Raw genomic sequence first — 16698 nt, forward strand, 5'->3', positions numbered from 1 at the left:
AAATCTATATTTTTAAATTTTACCTCGGTATTTACTCCAATAAACTCAAATAAGGTGAGATGTCACACCACAGTTGTAACCGTGGACGAAAAAGTATACAGGCTTCAGTATAAGGTTGTTACGGGTATGGGCTGAAAAGCAGGTTAAGATACATTAGCGGAAAAGAACTTGGTTAAACATGAATAAGATTTTAGAACGATTGACGTTAGGCAAAAAAATTCTTTCAAGGGATGAAGAAACAAACAAAAACTTAAAATTATCATTAACAATTCTCAACTGAATACTGTTTCGAAATTACAGATAGTGAGTAAAGTTATTACTTATTACGATGACTCACACGCCTATTGTATATGGCGACTAGCGCTAGTATAGCATCAGATCAGCAATCGTAAAGCGATATTTGCATTAGGTATGTCAAATTGTTACTGTGCGGCTGAAAACATAGTCGCCATTTTCGGTATTTTCGGTATTTTATGTATTGCTATCATTTCGTGTTATATTTTACAAAAATGTTAAATTCAGGCAACTACTCAAGGTCGGTTGCCTACAATATATTTCGATTTTTGGAGTATAAATATTTTTAATGTCTTTAAAAAATATATGTATACTTTATTTCAAAATTATTTACGAACATTTTTAATTGAATAATTTAGTAAAATTCTACAAAAAACTTTTAGCGAAGGACATTGCTTTATTTATGTAAAATTTTATGAATTCTTAACTAAATTTAAGCAATGCTGCAGGCAGTACTACTCCAGGACTCAGGATTGTTGTCAGCGCTATCTAGCATGTTGAGGTGTAGTAACCATACACACTTCAAAATTCTCTTATAGTGGTCAGGGAAAATTAATCGGAAACTATACACCATTTGCGTTACATATTAGGGGTGTCAATATTTTCTAGCAGATTTACTATAAAAAAGATCAGTAATAAAGTAAAACCAGTTTCGATTTGAATTATTTAAGAAAAAATCACATGTGCGCGTGAGCTTTGTGAAATCAACACTACTTCAGCAACAGAACAACCGCTACTCGTTCAATAAAGCACGCGTAGATATTTTCCACTTGAGCGAACTACAAAGCGTCATTTCGGTTTTTGTGTGTGCGAACTTTTCAAAATATATAAACGAAGAGATCAAACAAGAAAAAAAAAAAAAAATTAAAAGCAACTGCTGTGCAAGCTACGGCGTGTTTGAGTAAAAAGTTTTTCAAAATTTCACTACTTTATTTGTATTTTTATAGGAGCTAGAGGCTTACACTTCTCAAGTATTAAGCGAAATAGTCAGTTGGTTTGTTTGTTGGTGTGTGTGTGTGTCACTATGTGTATGAGTGCGTGGACGGTATTCAAAGCTGTTGAATTTACATTTTACTTTTACATACATACTTGCATTAAATTATTTTATTGTAGTTGTTGAATTTATTATTTTCTTGCTTTTTTTTTGTAATTATTATTATCAATAATATGTCTTCATATATATTTTTTTTTATTTTATAAATTTAATATTTACATATATTTAAGCTTATTTTAGTTAATTTTTTAATACATATCTTTGGTAGTTTTTTTTTAATGTAATTATTTTTATTTTCTTTTAGCTATTTTTTCTCCTATGTACACAATAACATTTTGATATTTAATTTACAAATAGTGCAACTTAAAAAAATTGCATATTTTCAGTCATCATTTTGTGTGTGTGTGTGTGTGTCTGAGTGTGTTTATGCTTGTATATAATTTGGTTGTTGCTGTTGCGGGTGATTTGATGAGTCAAATTGTCACGAAAAATCGGCTGGAAAAAATAATAAAGAAATTTGTATGTATGTTTGTACATAAATTAAACTTAGTAAGCGGCAAATATGCAAGCAAAAATATTTCAGCTTTTTTGTAGCGTGTTGAAAAAAGCTTACATGGCATTAGTGTTATCCTCTTGGCTAATTATTTAAGATTTTCGAAAAATTAATTAATTTGCTATTACTAAAGCACACAATATACAGTTAAATATGCCGCCTTGTAGTTGCGCAGTTGGTATGCATTTTAGTTGTTGTAATTCCTTAACTTTTTCTTAGTTTTCACTTTGTAAGTATGTATTTATTTATGTGTGGATGTGTGTGTAGATGATCATAAGAGCGGTTAACGGTTCGTTTGTTTTGTTATTTAACTCTATTTATATATTTTTGTAATTGTTTATACATATTTTCAGTTGGTTTGTTAGTATGTTTGCTCGATTGGGATACTGATACGTGAATTTTACACTTTTTCCATTTTGTACTTTTATCATTTATTTAGCATCGTGGGGTTGAAGAGAGTCAAGTTGTAAATATAATATTTTTCAAATTATATTTATAACAAAGAAACAAATATAGGTAATAAAATAATAGTAGCTGTAATAATTGTAGTAGATATTATTATGTAAGCAACGCAGTGGACTTATGGACCCTGTAGGATTCACTGTAAAATCGTACTTCGCCTAATACTTGTACTAGTTTAATTGAAATAAGTGTTTCGTAAAATCTATATTTTAGGTGTCTTAATATAAAACTACATAAGTATATGCAGATCAAGAACAAACGAGATCTTACAGAGCTCTTTTCGTTTGTCACACTGTTAGTACTCCAAACATGTTCTGAAATCGTGAAACAGTTATTTAAAGCAAAACATAGACTCGCACAAGTTGTTTTTGCATGTTGTTTTATGCTTGTGATATATATATGTATATATAGGGAATTTTTCCCATTTTAATTACTGCCAGAGGTCACTACTAGGACCGGCTAGCTATTGGATCGTCTTGACTTTAGGGGTTTATCCTCTTGTGAATTTCAAAAAATTAAATGTTTGTGTGCATTACTACAAGTATATCGAATTTACATATACTTGAGAATATTCCCGGATTTTGCGAAGTTAATGCGGAAAATAGTTTCGTAGATATGAGCTTATTTGTAAGAATTTTTTAACTCAACCTCGGCAGTCGAGTCGATGATGAGAATTTCTCCAAATTGGCTGGACCGATCGAATTAAAATTTTCACAGTTCTTGGATATTGGAAGAAAGCAATACGATTTTTGAAAATAATTTAGATTTTTTAAGCTACGCTGAAGTATGAATTTTTTCACCAAAAAATACTTTTTTTTGTGAAGCCACCATTTTATCAAAAACAAATTTTGACTAGTCCTTCGATCTTTACCTGGTTTGGTTTTTGGATTTAAGATAATTTTAAACAGAAAAAGCTTTCTCACCACCAGCAACTGTTTTTCGGAGGTCCTCCTGGAGATCGGCTACGGGACCATCCAACATTTTTTTAAATTATATCATTATTAAAGTATATTAAATTCTGAAAATTTGCATTTTTTGCATTTATTTTTAAATAAAAAAAAAATCCCCGAAAAAGTGTTTTAACTGACTTGCAAGTGGATATAATCCCTTAATGAGTGCACTGTGCTCAGAGTTTTACAAGTATGCCTTGGAGAGAGGACTTCATTTCTTTTGCACGAGGAGAGCTGCATTTGGAAAATTGATTAGGCTTACAATTTCAACGTTTGTTGTGATTTGCGAATCCCGCTACTTGTTTTGATTTTGTGGAGATACTTTACGCTCTCTTGAGTATAATATGAAAACTTGACTTACTCTAGCTCAATTGAAAGACGAATCATGTCGAGATGCTATAAATCTTGCAAACGACCGGATTTTTTAATTTTTGTATATGGTTTGAACTTAAAACGCAATTTAATTTAAAGTCAGTTCAGACACACCAACGCTGCTTACACACCTAAAATTGTAAAAAATAACTGTGTGAAAATGCATTTCAAATTTCAGCGTTTATTTTGATTCTTCTAAAGAAAGTTCTGTTAAATTTGTATTTTCGTTTTGTTTCAGGATTTCGGGTGGTATCAGTGTATGTAGCGGGTGGGTGATTGTTGTTGCTTTTAAAAGCCTGATGTTTTCCTACAATATTTTACTTCTTTTGCAATTGTTCGATATTATTCACTGTTTATTAAAATCTGCTTACTAAATCAGCGTTTTGTTTTTCTTGCTTGTTTTTATAGCTTTGTTGTTAGTGTATTGAATAATTTATAGTATTTTACATATTATTATTTATTACTGTTCAAAGTTTGTGTGTGTTTAGAATTTGCTTTTCGGTTTTAAGTAAGAGTAAGTATGCATATGTATTACTGGCTTTGTTTTACATTTTTATGTACATATATATAAATTGTTTTTGTTTTTTGTTTTCTTGCTTTTGTATTTTGCTATATTTTACTTTGATACCCTAGTAATTTATCTATTAACGGCAGTTTATTTCTTAAGGGATTTACATTATTATTTAAAAAATTATTAAAATATTTGCAATAGTAGTTTGTAGGCGCTAAAGCTCATTGAGCAGGCGAAAGCAAAGCTTTCATTATGGCCAAAAACAAAAATTTTAATAAAATAAATATTTGAGGCTGTAATTGTTTTTAAGTTTTTTTCTTTGTTAAGACTTTCTGGTTTTTATACATACGAGTACTTGTTTGCATGGAGAAGGTTGAAGTTCTTTCGAAAATTTGTTTTCGTGTTGTTTTTGTTAGAGAAAAAAAAGCATTCCAATTGTTTTCTTTTCTTTTCTTTTTTTATTTTTAATTTTTTTTTGTTTCGAAAACATTGCTATTTTATTTGCTTCGTTATAGTAATTGAAAGCTAACCAGACAATCTTTTACTCTTTGTGATTTTTTTTTGATTTAAAAATGTTTTAAATTATAAAAAATATGTTGACAACATTATAGTAAATGTACACAGGAGCTTTCTAAGGCTTGACAGCTTTCAAAAGTAAGCAATTATTTATTTTGCATTTATTTTAAAACTTTTCTTTCCAAAGATTCACTGAATTCTAAAAATATTGAGAGACAACTTTGTTTTCAAGTGTAAGAAAAAATGCTTAACCCTTACATTACCACTCGGTAGCTTATATCGTAACAAATTTTTACGTTAGTAAAAGTTATTTTCCTTGTCATAATACTGAAGCTCAAAAATATCAATTTATTAGTGAAGTTCTCGTTTAGAAAAAATCAAAACCCCAGCTTTTAAGGGTTAAGGCAAATTTGAAATTCTGATAAAATTTAAAATTCTGATTTTGAATTTCCTTACCTCGGGCTACTTACTATAAATATTTGATTTAATTTAAACTAAACAAAGGTTAAAAATATAACTTTTTTTTTTAAATTATAAGCTACATATCTATCAAATATATTATTTTTTGTAAAAAAATAAATATATCACACGAGTTATTAAATTTATTTTAACATAAAAAGGTTAATGATGTACTCAAATTTTAATATCATGTTAATAAAACAGCTGATTGTTTAAATTTTAAAATATTTTTCTGTAAATGTGAGCTAAAATAATGCATTGAAACAATATACAAATATTAACCCTTTTTAGGGGTATTTTTTTTAGTCATACAAAGGTTAATTAATTACGGAAATATTGCTGTTAGTAAAATATCGCTGTCTAAATACAAAATAAATTTTATAAAAGAAAATAAATCTTTTATTATTCCAAGGGTTTTTAAATGTTTACGTTAAAGGTAATTGAGCGTGAGCTTTTATAAGAAATTTATTTTCATTTAAGCTAAATTCAATTGTATAGAAAAATAAAAAAAACTGTTCACAAGGATTAAAATACTTAAGGCAATTAAAATTAGCTGGTTATTTAAAGATTAATTTAATGAATTTAGGTTTCAAGTACCTTCACTGAGACTAAGTGAATTAAAAAATTAAATATTTTTATAATTGCACACAAGGGTTAAAATATTAAAACCAGTTAGAAGTAACTAGTTGTTGAAGTGTTACTTTAGTATTTAAAAATTTTCGCTAAAACTAATTGAGCATGTAAATTAAAAAAAAGAAGAAATTAGCTAAAAATTTTAAACCATTTTGAATGCTTTAAATAAAGCTAGGCACTCACTTAAGGGTTAATGTTTTACTGATGGCACAACATTAGTTGCGGAAAGTGTTTCCAAGTATTTTTCGAAAATTAATTTCTACAATTTTTTTGAAATAAATTTTTCTGCTTCGATACAGAGGCAATACCACTTCAAGAGTCTCCGCAAAGTGCAATTTAAAAAAAAATGTAAAAAAATATTTTTGTGTGTGTGTTTGTTAGAGTGTTTCTTCTCATACTCTTCGCTACTTTCTTACATAATGCGTTTGCTTGCTTTGGCAGTCTTTTCCGGGTTTATGCATATACCTACATACATATATTTGCAACAAATCTTAGTTATACTGCCCCCTTCACTGCCGAAAGTTGCTTTTGTTGTCGCTACTAAACAATCTATTATTTACACTAGTCGCCATTTGAAATTGGTGTCTGACTTGCACGACGTTGTATGAAGCTGCATTTAACTAACCGCTAGTAACTGCTTAGATTTCTGCATGTCTCTATTTAACTTTGTCGGCTTGTTTGCTTGTGTAGGTGTGTAGTTATGTGTGTGTGAATCTTTTTGTTTACAATTTTCTGATATTTTCGATGTTTTTTGCAGTTTTTTGTTTTTGGATTTTTTTGCTTTGGTTTTGGTAAATTTTTTTTTTTTGCTTTTGCTTTGGTTGTTTTGCTTTCCATATTTGTTGTTTTTGTTTGTGTGAGTTAATTTTTTGTTATTTAAATTATTAGTTTTGCTTGCTTAATTTTTTGTTTGTTTGTTTAGTTTCAATTTGAATTAATTTAATTATTTGTCTACTTAAATTTAATTAAACAGCTTTTGTAGTCGTTTCTGGCATCCAACGTAACATTTCACAAGGCCAAATTAGAGCACGTATCGTCTTTTTTACTGAGTTTGCGGCAAAAGAGGAGAAATGGCAAATTGGAAAAGAACAAATTGTTTCGTTTAATTCAAAAGCAGCTGAAGCATGCAGTGTGACAAAACACATCATTGGCATAATTGAATTAAAATTTTCGATTTTTTTTCACTAAGTATTTAAAATTCATAAAATTTTAAGTTTCAAAACGTTTAATGCTCGAACTGAAGAGAAATTATGATTTGTGAAATTTTGTAGCCATAAAAATACAAAAAATTCTAGAAAGCTTTTCAAAAGTGAGAGCGTGCAAAGAAACCATACATAAGTATGTTGAGGCAAGTGCAAGAAAAATCATAATAAAAATAATATATATAATTTTTCTTTGAAATACTGACGCATTTGTATAGTACAAAGAATTTACCCTGAAGGCCAACTATCGGTAAAATAAATGGTTAATTTAACGAGTGTGCTACCAGATATTTATGTTAATGTTTCTATGAGTTTCATAATGCTAAATTGATAAATCTAACCAAAATTCTTGAGAACGCGTGATTATTCAACTCTTTCGTAGCGTATGTGTTAGTTTCCACGCTAATTCTTTCAATATATGGAGCTTCAGTAGTCGTCACGTGCTGTGTAGTATTTCAAAAGAAATGGAGAAACCCAGTGATGTCACCACTTTAGGTAAGTGTCTTAGATAAACATATTAATTTTATATGAGCTAAAGTCGAGCATATAAATAAAAAAGAAACTAGTTAAACTATACATCGCTCATTAAAAGACAACTTTGACGTTGCGTTTTGAGCTTACCACAAATTTATTCAGCTAACTACTAGGGAATTGGTAAACTCTATACATTTTGTGTGGATCCTAAGCAATCCCTTGAAATAATTAATTAATATTAAAAAAAAATTATTTATATCTAGATACCCGGAAAATAAGCTGTGGAAGTAGGTTCTCGACTTTCAATCCAGCGGAATCACTAGCAAAGGAGTGGGTTAGAAAGGTGGTGATATCAAAAATAGTGACCCGAATGTGGAGTATATCTGGATATTTGTGTTAAACAACGGCATCCTTGACACTCTATAATCGGGATGGCTGTCAGTGGATAGTGACGAAACGAACCAATAACTGGTATAAAAGCAATAGAGTAGCATAATCAAATGGAGATAGTTTAGTAAACGGTTAAACCAACTTAATGAGGCATTGGAGACCCTGAATTCAGTACGATAACTTTCTCGTTGCTTTCATGCAACTTTTTTGCACAGGAGAACGGAGTGACATAATAGCGAGCAAAAAAGTGACATATCGAAGACGGCAATAAGGACTTTTGGTTTAGTCAGCTTACTACTCTCTTTATATATTTAGTTATGTGGGTGTTACGTCTAATTTAGTTTTGAAAAAATGAGAATAAAACAATATACAAACTGCACGCATTTACATAATTTTGAAGTAAGTAAAAGCTATGAGGTTAAATAAATCGGCTTTTCGTTCTCAATGGTAATCTTTTTTTCAACAATAAATTCTACTAATTTTTAACTAAGAAATCCCTATTATTATTTTTATTTGTAAATAAAGTTAGTAGTTTTTAGTGGCAACATTATTGGTAGGCACTGTAATTTGTTAGATGCGCGCGAGCATGTTTACTTGTACATATGTTTATATGTAACTAGTTACGTTATTACAACAACAATTGAAACGGTAATACACAAGAAGATAGATAATAAAATATGCAGTTACAGGTAGGAAAGTATACAAATATACAGTTATATTACAAGTGGAATGGTTGCATGTTGACAACAAACCAACAAAAATCGGGAAAAAAATCGCTTAATATCACAATTCATAGCACATTGGTATGTATGTATGTATTTGGTTGGTTAATCGCACTCACCCAGTAGTCAAACGTCGGTTTCGATACTAACGGCTAGGGCATTGTTATGCCGTAGCGTTGTTGTTGTAGTCGTTAGGTTATTGCCACCAGTGACGCTTGTTGCGGATTGCTTATAACCATTTTGTTGTTGCTGCTGCAGTTGCAGCGTTTGCTGCTGCTGTTGATGCTGCGACTGCTGCGGCGACGCCTGCTGCATGGACGCTTGCTGTTGTTGCAACTGCTGCTGCTGCTGCTGTTGCTGCTGCTTTTCCATCAATTGTTGTTGTGCTCCTAAAAATGGAGCCACCGCACGACCAGGATGCATTTCACTCAATCCTGGCGTTGATTCAACACCATCATCCAAATCCATCATATCCGATGAGGATTCAGATAACGATGATTTCTTTAAATGTTGACCTACTTGTGAATGTACGATTAGGGGGGATTTTGAGTGGAGAGGAAATGTAATGTAGGGAGAGTGGGAAAATAAATTGGGGGCAAAGGAAATGTTTAGGTAGCGGTTTGGAGAGGAGAGTGTGTGGTGAAGGTTTGGGTTGGTGGGAAGGTTAAAGGATTGGTGGATGGATGAAAGGTTGTTAGGCGTGACAATTGGTTGTTAAGAGAGAGAAGAAGGAAATATGTTGAAAATTAACCAGAAAATTTTGCAAAAGCATCGCAAAAAACACCTCAGAGAACTTTCTCAACGAGTCGCGTGTATGTATGCACATATGTATGTAATTGTTTGTGAATGTATGTGTGTGTTTGTGATTTGGTTTAAAAACTTTATAAATTTTTATTAAAAAATTCAAGAGGCTCAAAGTCATAACATAAAATATTAAAATAAGAACCCAATATCTTGTTATATAAAACATGTTTCATTTTTTTTGAATGGGAAACGATACTAGACAGTTTCTTCTATGCATAGATCAAAATATTCAGTAAACATCGAAATCGAAGTAGCAGAAGAGATACGTCTGTAACTTAAAATTGTAGATTGCTAAATTTAGTCATTTTGCTGGGGTAAATAACAGGTTTTTTTAATTTCTACGACCATTTTGGTACGGTTTTATATAGATTTAGTGGGTCTATAAAAATCTTTTTCTGCCTGGCTAACCAGGAAAGAACTGAGCTTTGGCTGTATTATAATCTCAAAAATTTTAACCCAAAACACACACAGGAATCGCTGCAATAACCTAGGCGGAGTTTAACTGAAGCTTAGTAAGTAGACTTTTAGCTTCATAGTCATCATGCACTTTCTTCTTATATATCTGCAGATAATTTGTAACAAATTTAATATTTTGTATTTTTTGCTATCTAAGCATTCAACATCATTGTTGTTAATAACACTGTTATTAGACAAAGAATTTTATGACAGAAATTTTTATTATTCATATTTTTTGGATCTAAAGTGTATGATTATTATAAGGCCTAGTAAAAGGATATACATTATTTTTCCAATAGATCGCTTTAGTAATTTTATCTCCCGTTGCATAAGTGCGATCGCGTTAGGCTAAATAGCATTAGAAAGACAAGTATTATCGAAAATATTGATAAAATAGTGAAAATCGTTGAGTCTGATCGTCTTGTAAGCAATGTTTCAATTCCACTCGCTTGGAGCCATTTACATAAGGCTGGATACAAAAATAAGCTCACAATCACAACAAAAAACGAACAACGTCAATAGTAGCGATTAAATCGCGGTGAGCTGGCGCAAACTATGGCCAAGCAAGGTTTAATGGTCAGGAAGGTTTAGCTATGTGGTTGGTGCGTTTAGTAGGGAATTATCTGTTATGATTTTCTCCCATATGACCAAACTCGTAATTCGGTTCTGTATTGTCAACAATTGAATCGTCTATAGGAAGCAATCGCTAGCACTCACCAATAGGAGCGGAATTGTATTCCATTATTACAAAGCTAGACCGCACACATCAATAGCGATTCTTAAGCATTCACTTTATAGCCCGAACCCGGCACTTAGTCATTACTATCTGTTCCTGTCTATGACGAATAATTTTGCTGGTGAAATATTAGCCTGTAGAGAGGCTTATGAAAATCGACTGCCCCAGTTTCAAACCAGCAGGGACGAGGGTTTCTATGAGAGTGGCTCTATAAAATTACCTACAAGCTGTTAACAAATTATAGAACAAAATATGAATGTTTTTAGCTATGCTAAGTAAAACCTTCAATTTAGTGTAATAGTAATGGATTTTTTTTACTAGACGCTATAAATAATATTAAGTTGCTATTATTAATACAGAGAGCAATTATTTAGATTCCACTTATTTTGTAAAAGCAGAAGAAATTTAATGCTTACACTTTCCACAAAATATTGTAAGTTTTCAGTTTATACATCTGATTTTTATTTTGTAAGCATTTAAAGTAGTTGTTTAAAATTCGAGAAAATTTTGGGATTATTGTGCAAGGTTTTGATAAATTGGTGATTCTACTTTTGAACCGTTTCATCGAAATCTTCTCTTGGAGTAATGGAATCCCTCAAATAACATAATTTTTTCAAAGTAGAATTGAAAATCGGCTAACAGCGCCACCTGGTGAAGACTTTAGCCCTAGATGAACAACAAGAATTAATTTATCGTCTCAGAAAAACAGCCATAAATTATAGCGTTGTGGGTTAACTCCGTCATTTAATCACATTTATTAAAATTTTCCTTTATACAGGGTCTCAAATTATAATTTTGCCATAGGAAATTAATTTCTGTTTGGTTTTAGGAAACATGTATAGAGACATGCTTTTTAGATTGATATCACAGTATTGCCAACCAATTAAATAAGATAAAGGAAATTCGGAAATTTTTCTGAAACTCATTTTTTGTGGTTATTTATTGAAGTAAATATGGTATACTGTATTTATACTATACTTTGAGTTATGTCTATATATCGATTTTTAAACAATCAATAAATTTCTATTTATTTCAAGTATGAAAAATGTTGATATATCGAACCCCGAGTTGCCGTTAACTCTTGTCAAATATATTTTGAGGTTATGTAGAGCTCTCTTTTCTTTATTTACATAAAATTTTGTTTTCAAGAAACTGGTTTTGTATTTAAAATGTGGAAATTTAAAATATGCCACCAAAGAAATATCAAATTTATTAAAAATGTAACGGTTTGTGTAGTTGTGTGTTGAATGAGTGTAAACTCCCGTATACATACCATATGTACATAAATTGATATGCTCATACATATGTAGATAGTTCGATAAAATTTGATAATCATTTGATCAAAAAGTACTTACCTAATGTACCTGGTAAATATGGACAACTAGTAACGTGATTAAAGTTTTGGCTCTGCATCTCCTCTTGATCCGTTTCGCGGTGATAGAAGTAATTGAAATTACTGACGATAACTGGTACCGGGAGAGCGATTGTCAAGACACCAGCAATGGCACACAGTGATCCCACGATTTTACCCCAAACACCGACGGGTCTGTTGTTTCGTATTATTTTGCATAGATATATATTGTTATTTTTTTTTCAACATTTGTTTGCCACGTTTTCGATGAGTATTATCGATTAATTGCAAAATATGTTTTTGTATTTTGCCATATTTTTAATAAAAATTTTTTGCGCAGTAAAGTTGATTTGCGTTTTCATACGTTTTGCGTGATCATTCATTCATTCATTCACATATGATTGATTAACGTGCGATAAATATCGATTTTAGTCGATTCGATACGATTTTCAATTTCGATTACATTTTCGATTACGGTTGATAATTTGAGAAGTTTTTAATTTGAATTGTTTTTTTAATTTGAATCGATTTAATTATTATTTTTTGTTTTTTGATTTGGCATTGGGATGAAGTACGATGTGTAACGAACGAGAACGAACGATAATAAAATGAAAATACAAATATATAAAAATGTAAAGTAAAATTTCTTAAACTGCTTTGGTTTTGTTTATCATATATAAATAAGTATAAAAAATATCGATAACAATATATTTATATAATATATGATTTATAAAAGTACATTAAACATATAAAGTAAAAAATAAAACATGTTTAGTTACAAATATCGAAATATACTACGTTGAGAGATTTTCGGTTTTTTTTGTATTTGGAAGAAGGATAGGTAAAGTGGTTGACAACGATTGTTAAAGTCAAAATTATAAATATTAGATAGATTAAGTTATATTTTTATGTGAATGTATCGAAAAAAATTGTGTGAAGAGCATATATACAGTGGCGATTTATGAGCGGAACGCGTTGTAAGTGACGAGACACTACTTATTGTAATAGTTGTAGTGGAGGAGTGAGAGAGAAAGAGAGGGTGAGAGTGGCTGACAGATAGAGTGAGAGATCGGTTGTGTTACAACTAGTTTATAGAAAAGATTGATATGGAAAATGTGTGGTTATGTTTTATTGTAAAGTTATTTTTTCTATATATGAGTAGAGTGCTTTAAGTTTTCAATATGTTTACTTTAAATATATAATTTTTTTAATATAATATTTAAATTATTTTCTGTTATTACATTCAAGCTTTATAACCTTGAATATTTCTATAAATTTTTATGTATGAGGTGTCTATAGCGTTGGGTGAGTATTTCGTAGTCATTTTATTATGGGAAAATCATAAGGTGTTTTGGGGTGGCATGAAAGTCTTATAAAGGGCCTTGTTTTCAAACTTTGTGGATCGTTTTGGTAATTGAATCAATAGAAATAGGTACTGGGATCTCTGTTGAGGTGGATATCTAAAAGTTTTCCAAATCATAACAATTTTTTGTAAAAAATTTTTCTGCCGATTTTAACCATGGAAAAAAATTATACAACGAGTTTGCTTAAAATTTTGTGTATTCAATGGACTCACGGCTATGGGATTCCTGAAAACGTTGCAGAAGTGTTTTAAAAAGCTTGCTTTATCAGGAACACAAGTATTTGAGTGACTCAAAGCCTTCAGTGAAGGTCGTGAAGTCATTGAAAACTTGTCTAATGAGAGTTTTTCATCCACCTCTGTTAATGACGAAAGCATCGAAAAGGTTTAAGAAACAATCTTTGCAAATAATCGTTATCTATCTATGTATCAACTGATTTTGGTTAATGTTTCGGATATTCAGTATGTCAATGCTAGACTCGTACCATAAAACTTGCAAAACTACGTCAATTAGTGGTCGCAAAAGACATGTTCCACAACATAGCTGTGGAACTTACATTCACCAAACGCATCATTACTGATGACGATATGTGGGTTTATGAATATGACGTTGAAACTAATCAATAATCTAGCGAATGGCGCTCCCAAAATGAGCCGAAACCGAAAAACCACGTCAAAGTCGATCAAAAATCAAGGTAATACTCATCTTTTTTTTTATTACCGTGGTGTAGTTGTAGTTCACCACAAATACGTTCCACAGGGTCAAACGGCAAATATGGAATACTACATGGATTTGATGGCAGAAAATGGATAGATTTTTTACCACGATAATGCCGCATCACACTCTAGCATGTTGTGACTGACTTGAGTCATGGCTCAGCCACTGTATTCGCACTAAAGGCCATCCGAGCCTAGCCTTAGCTATCTTGGTTGTACTAAAGCAAAATAGTAAAGATTTTTTAAATACGCAAACATATTTATTCTGTCAGTCAGGGTCTGATTTGATTATATAAGATGAAGCCTTCGGAGAGGACAAAAAAATTTCAGAGATTTTGATGCACAGAATTTGGTGAAAAAAAATAGGTTCTATTGCGTTCTTTAAACTAAACAATCTGATTACAGTCACCATTATTGGAGAAAAAACTTTAATTTCGGATATAAAGCCTAACGTAAACAGTGGGAAATACTAACGAACAAACAAAATGGTGTTAGTGCAAAGTTTATGTGTGATTAGAAATGTAGAGGGAAATATGTTAAAAGCGAATATACGATTTGTGTGTGATTGATTGTCTCTTTAACGATGAATAAATTATCCTGTACAACACATTCTTATTTTTTATATGCATAAATACTTGTTATACATTTGTATGTATGTACAAATACATAAAAATATAGTTTAAAACAAACAGATGATTTAACATTTATAGAAAATAAATGAAAAAACAAAATGGAATCAAGTAAAGCAAAATAAATTAAAAGAAAATGCCAAAACATTTTATAATAAATGAGTATTAAAAATAATAACCGTTAGTTCAATAAATTAATCACAAAAATTTTCTCATTCAAATAATTTGCGCAGTTTTGCCAGCAATTGAGCAAACGAAAAAGAGCAATTTAACTTTTAGCCATCACAACTTTTGCCAGATTTTTGAAACATAATAAAGCATAAAGCATAAACAATGTTAAACATGCCCACATGCACAGAACAAATTTGATTTATTTAGATTTTCAGTAAACAAATACAAAAAAAAAAAAGAATTCAGAATTGTTGAAAATGTTGAGTGTATCTTAAGTATGATGCTGGCTTCAGATTTGTAGTATTTGCAAATTTACTACCGAAGAAGAAGAGTATAGTGCTGAAAGTAGTACTCATCTGTGTTAATACTGATATAGGTATAGATGACAGATGATTATAGATAATACGGGGGTCTACTGGATTCACTGTATATTAAATTTAGATCAAGTAAGGATTGAGATAAAAGTAGAAGATTCGTATATAACTTTGACTTTTTTGGTTTAATATTCTACCTCTATAGAACTTTAAGATTGTTTCATAAATATTTTTTTAAAAGTTTTTTTGTCTTCTCCTAGTAGGTGAACACTTAATTTTACTTCTTGCCGAGAATTTATTACATGGGCTTCACGGCTTTAAGGATTTTTTTTTTTGAATATTGTCCTAAATTCTTCTTTTTACGAGGGACTGCAGGAAATGACGTCGTAATGGCAGAGTTTTAAATATTCTGCTTTGAAAGTTTCAGAAAATATTTGTAAAATATATATGTTTGTTCGGAATAATAAAAATAATGAATAAAATTTAATATTTAATTAAAAAATTTTTTTTGAAAAAACCCTTTTTTGCTCGGCGAAACCCATGTAACTCCTTAAGCTTTATCGGGTGAAACGAATTTTTTTATTGATTTGCTGTACAAAATAGGAATTTCGGTTCTAAATACTATCGATATTATCGTTATCGATGAATTTGTCACGGCGTCTAAAGGCTACTTTGGATGGATTATCCAAGACGTATGTAATGGAAGGAATAAAGTTCTATCAATTTTAGATATAGGTTAGGTTAGGTTAGGTTAAGAGGTCGATCCTATCAGGGATCTCACTTGGATAGCTTAGAACGGCTGTTCATGGTGTGTGTTTAATATTTTAATTTTAAGTGATTTACTAATTAGGTTATGTTAAATTACTTATAATCGGAATTCGAATCAGTTTTTCTATTATTTTTTTTGTAATTGGAGGATATTGGTTTTAAAGAATTATTTTAACCATAGTTGGTTGGCAAACAGGTTATTTGGTTTTGACTACCTAGTAATAAATTTTTCTAATATAAAACTAATGAGAGGATATTAGGAGGACGGATCTATATAGAAACCTGAAAACGGACTTCATTTGAAACTATTACTATATATATAAATAATTTTGAGCATCAAGCATTAAATTGATCCTGAATATTTTCTGTAAACAATTTAAAAGGGTTAGAGATCTAAAAGATTTGAAACAGTTCTATATTTCCATTAGTTAAAAAGATACCAATAAAAGCTAATATAATATAATAAACAAAAAAATTGGTATACGCTTTTGAAAGTGTTCCAACTAGAAAAGTTAAGTTGTATACACCTCTAGGAGACATTAGAAGCCTATAGAAGATAACCTAAATTTTAATTTCCATTCTACTTTCTACATTGGCAATACTCAGACTAGTCATTTTGTATATATTGTTATTCCAATAAATTTCACGAGTGAGTCTTTTCCTCACAAAAAAAGTATGATATAATCTGTTTATTTCAAAAACTAATTTCAAATTGAGTTGAAATGGTATTAAGCTAAATGCTAGGTTGCCTTAAAAATGGCAAGGTGGAAACTAATCTTTGGATGGATTGAGGTTCGAATATGTTGCAATTTATAGTTATAAGCATTAAGGATTTAATAAATTTATATAGATATATTGAT

General features: G+C 30.4%; 1 protein-coding gene across 13 annotated transcripts in view; it reads right to left on the reverse strand.

Annotated features, from left to right (window-relative positions):
- The window catches only part of Sh (Potassium voltage-gated channel protein Shaker), a 392327-nt gene that overhangs the window by 18892 nt on the left and 356737 nt on the right, over positions 1-16698 (reverse strand). For 7 of the 13 annotated variants that reach the window (XM_036376275.2, XM_070110731.1, XM_036376276.2 and 4 more), the window contains 3 exons: positions 11884-12074; positions 8652-9050; positions 1573-1783 (listed from right to left, as the gene is read on the reverse strand). The exons of 1 other annotated variant lie outside the window; for it this stretch is intronic. In XM_036376275.2, coding sequence (XP_036232168.1) covers positions 8659-9050; positions 11884-12074 — 583 coding nt within the window. In that variant the 3' untranslated portion in view covers positions 1573-1783; positions 8652-8658. Of the gene's footprint in view, positions 1-1572; positions 6790-8651; positions 9051-11883; positions 12075-16698 lie in introns of those variants that run through there. 5 more of the 13 variants (XM_070110730.1, XM_036376274.2, XM_036376273.2 and 2 more) reach the window with 3 other exon arrangements.

This window comes from Bactrocera oleae, chromosome 5 (assembly GCF_042242935.1).
Source record: "Bactrocera oleae isolate idBacOlea1 chromosome 5, idBacOlea1, whole genome shotgun sequence".
NCBI classification, from domain to species: Eukaryota; Metazoa; Arthropoda; class Insecta; order Diptera; family Tephritidae; genus Bactrocera; species Bactrocera oleae.